This window comes from Vicia villosa, unplaced genomic scaffold, assembly GCF_029867415.1.
Source record: "Vicia villosa cultivar HV-30 ecotype Madison, WI unplaced genomic scaffold, Vvil1.0 ctg.004646F_1_1, whole genome shotgun sequence".
In the NCBI taxonomy this organism is placed as follows: domain Eukaryota; kingdom Viridiplantae; phylum Streptophyta; class Magnoliopsida; order Fabales; family Fabaceae; genus Vicia; species Vicia villosa.
In genome coordinates, this window is record NW_026706485.1 from 51138 (window position 1) to 54396 (window position 3259).

Here is a 3259-nt window from a genome sequence, read left to right on the forward strand (position 1 = left end):
AATGTGTTTCCATGATCCTTCCCCGATTAAAAGAGAATCGTCCGCAAATTGAAGAATATCCACACAACACAACCGATTAATCGCGAAGCTCTCATATTCTCCAATCTCTATGGATTTCCGAACCAACCTCGAAAGAGCCTCCGCCACCATAACAAAAAGAAAAGGCGATAAAGGGTCACCTTGTCTTAACCCCCTCTTCACCATGAACTCTTTTGTAGGACTCCCGTTTACCACCACCGACATGTCACTTTTAAAAACTAACAATTCCATCCAACTCCTCCATTTTCCTCCAAAGCCCATTTTCAAAAATAAGTGTCTCAAAAAATTCCATGAAACTTTGTCATAAGCCTTTTCAAAATCAACTTTAAAAAGGAGACAAGATTTACCTTCTTTGTTGGCAAAATCCACCACTTCATTAGCCACCATTACCCCATCGAGCAATTGCCTACCCGGAACAAAAGCGCTTTGACACGACGAAATTATAGAACTCAACACTAATTTCAATCTCCCCGCCAACATCTTCGCCATGAATTTGTACATACACCCCACTAAACATATTGGTCTATAATCGTCCAAAGAAAGCGGATTCACGGACTTCGGTATCAACGCCAAAAAAGAAGAAGTAATCGCCTTCGACAATTCTTTTCCTTCAAAAAAGTGATCAAAATATCTCAAGAAATCTTCTTTCAAGAAAGACCAACATCTTTTAATAAAAAGAAAAGAAAATCCGTCCGGACCCGGACTTTTAGAACCCCCCGCAACTCTTTAAAGCGTCGTTAATCTCGTCTTCTTGAAAAGGTCTTTCAAGCCAAACCTTATCCTCCTCACAAATTTGATCAAAATTAATGCCTTCTAAAAGCAACGACGTCCCTTCCTCCTCTTCGAATTTTTTTGAGAAATGCTTAGCCACATACTCTTTAATGTCCTTTACCTTATCCAACCTCCCATCCATAGTATTAATGGGGCCTAAATGGTTGTGTCTTCTTTTCTCCTTCATAACTTTGTGAAAGTAACCACTATTAGAATCTCCTTCCCTTAACCATTTCAAATTAGCTTTTTGCACTAACATATTCTCTTTAATTCTCAATTTCATCCAAAAACGACTCGTTGCTTCCTTCCTTTCAAACAAAGTATCCGGGTTGAAATCCTCTCCCTCCACTTCCAACCTCTCATCCCCACGATTTATATCGTTCACCTCTTCTTGAATTTCCAAGTCGATTCTACCAAAAACCTCCTTATTCCACCATTTTAAACGGCCTTTAAGAAGATGAAGTTTTTGTTTCAAGATGTAATCCCCTCTACCTTCCACTTTGAAGCTTTTCCACTCATTCTCAACAAAAGGGTAAAAAGAATCATGGGAAAACCACTCATTGTTGAATTTGAATGGTTTAGGTCCCCAATCATTGTTGTCGACCTCTAACCATATGGGACAATGATCGGAAATATCTCTCTCCCCCACCATTTGCCCAATCACCCCCCAATTGTTCAACACTTTCTCCGCCACAAGAAATCTATCCAATCTACTCATCGATTTACCATCGCCGCTATACCAAGAGAATTTTTTTCCTTTACAAGGAACATCCACCAACAAGCTTTTTTCTATAAATTCCGCAAATTCAATAGCCTCATTAGCATTAGATATGACTCCTCTACCTTTCCTTTCTTCCCTTGACTTTATAGCATTAAAATCCCCACCTATGATCCATTCCCCATCATTGAAATCTTCTTTCAAAGACAACAACTTGCTCCACATGATCCTTTTTTTAACAATGTCGCAAGATGAATATACATTAACCAAATAAAAAAAATTATTATCCTTGTTCACTTTCACACCAATGTAACCCTCCCCTTTAAAGCTCATTATAACCTCTAACCCCTCCTCCTTCCATAAAGTTATTAAGCCACCCGATCTACCCGTAGAGTTAGAATATGAAAATCCAATTCCTTTAACATTCCAAAAACTCTTCGCCACGAAGTCATGCATTTTTGTTAACTTTGTCTCTTGTATGAAAAAAATGTCCGCTTTGCTCTTGATCACCAAAGAACTAATTCTTCTTCTCTTAAGAGCATTCCCACCCCCTCTAATATTTAGAGAACCCAAAATCATGATAACAGCTTGTTAACCTCCTTCGAACCATCTTTTCTCAATGACGCCTCATGTTCCAAAACATCAATTCTCTCAATAACTCTTGCCTCTCCCCCCTTAGACACCACCCCTATCTCAACCATCTCTTTCCAAATTTTCGTCCCGGCTTCCTTGTCTAAATAACCCCACTGCCTGCCATTGTTCCTATTAATGTCACTGCTGCCACTGATACTACCATAACTACATACAGGAACATCGCCAGAGTTACTAGCAGGCACTCCTCTGCTTCCTTCCAAAGAATTAGTACACCTCTGTTTTAACACGCCTGGAAATACAGTAGCTACTGCCTTGCCTTTCACCTTAGCCAAATTTATCAATGTTCTTCTATGAAGAGGTCCCCCACATTCTGCCAGATTTTTAAAAATAACCTTCTTGCTCCTTTTATTCTTCCTAAGATTAACCAATTTCACAGCGTCATCAAAAGCTCCTACCGGTTCAACCTTAGAATTCAAACTGGCTTCCAAACTACCACCGGGATTAATCATACTGGGAGAAGAAAGCACAGCATATTCAGCCCCCCGATTCGACACAACAAAGCCCCCCTTATGCACCGCGATATTGGGAAGAGATACAGATCTAGCACCGCCAACAGCTTTACAAGTCTCTCCATAACCTACAGCATGATTCTCGATCGGGACTGAAAGTGCTGCCGCAACACGACTGCCCTTAACCACAAGCTCCTGTTTCAATGCAGAGAAAGACGGAGAAAAAGAATCAGTGCTACCAACCGCATCACCTACAGTTTGAGGAGCAACACCTTCTCTGTCCACCGTTTTTATAGGTGACAACAGACTCTCCGAAACGAAAGAACCTGTGGGCTCAGCACAGCATCTCCTCTCTGTCGCGGACAACCCCAATACAACAGTATCCGGCAACAACACATCCCCTTTCAACACCGGCTGCAAGCCTCCCAAAGACACGTCTATACCGTCCCTCCCCCCTGCGCCTTTACCCTCCAATCCCCCGGTACACGAGAACTCTTCAATTTCGTCTTCCGAAACACCAACAAAACGAGAAAGATTAGAACCTGAGTCAGTAGAAACAGAAACTGAACTATCCGAGGCCGGAGAATCAGCAGAACACAAACAACTAGCTCTTTCCTCCGAAAGACTT

The 3259-nt window shown here is 41.4% G+C and overlaps 1 protein-coding gene across 1 annotated transcript; it reads right to left on the minus strand.

Moving 5' to 3' along the window:
• Positions 1 to 745: 745 nt before the first annotated feature.
• Positions 746 to 1984, minus strand: LOC131642211 (uncharacterized). Its single transcript, XM_058912479.1, has one exon. It carries the CDS (start codon positions 1982 to 1984, stop codon positions 746 to 748), a length of 1239 nt encoding a protein of 412 aa, XP_058768462.1.
• Between the last annotated feature and the right edge of the window lie 1275 nt (positions 1985 to 3259).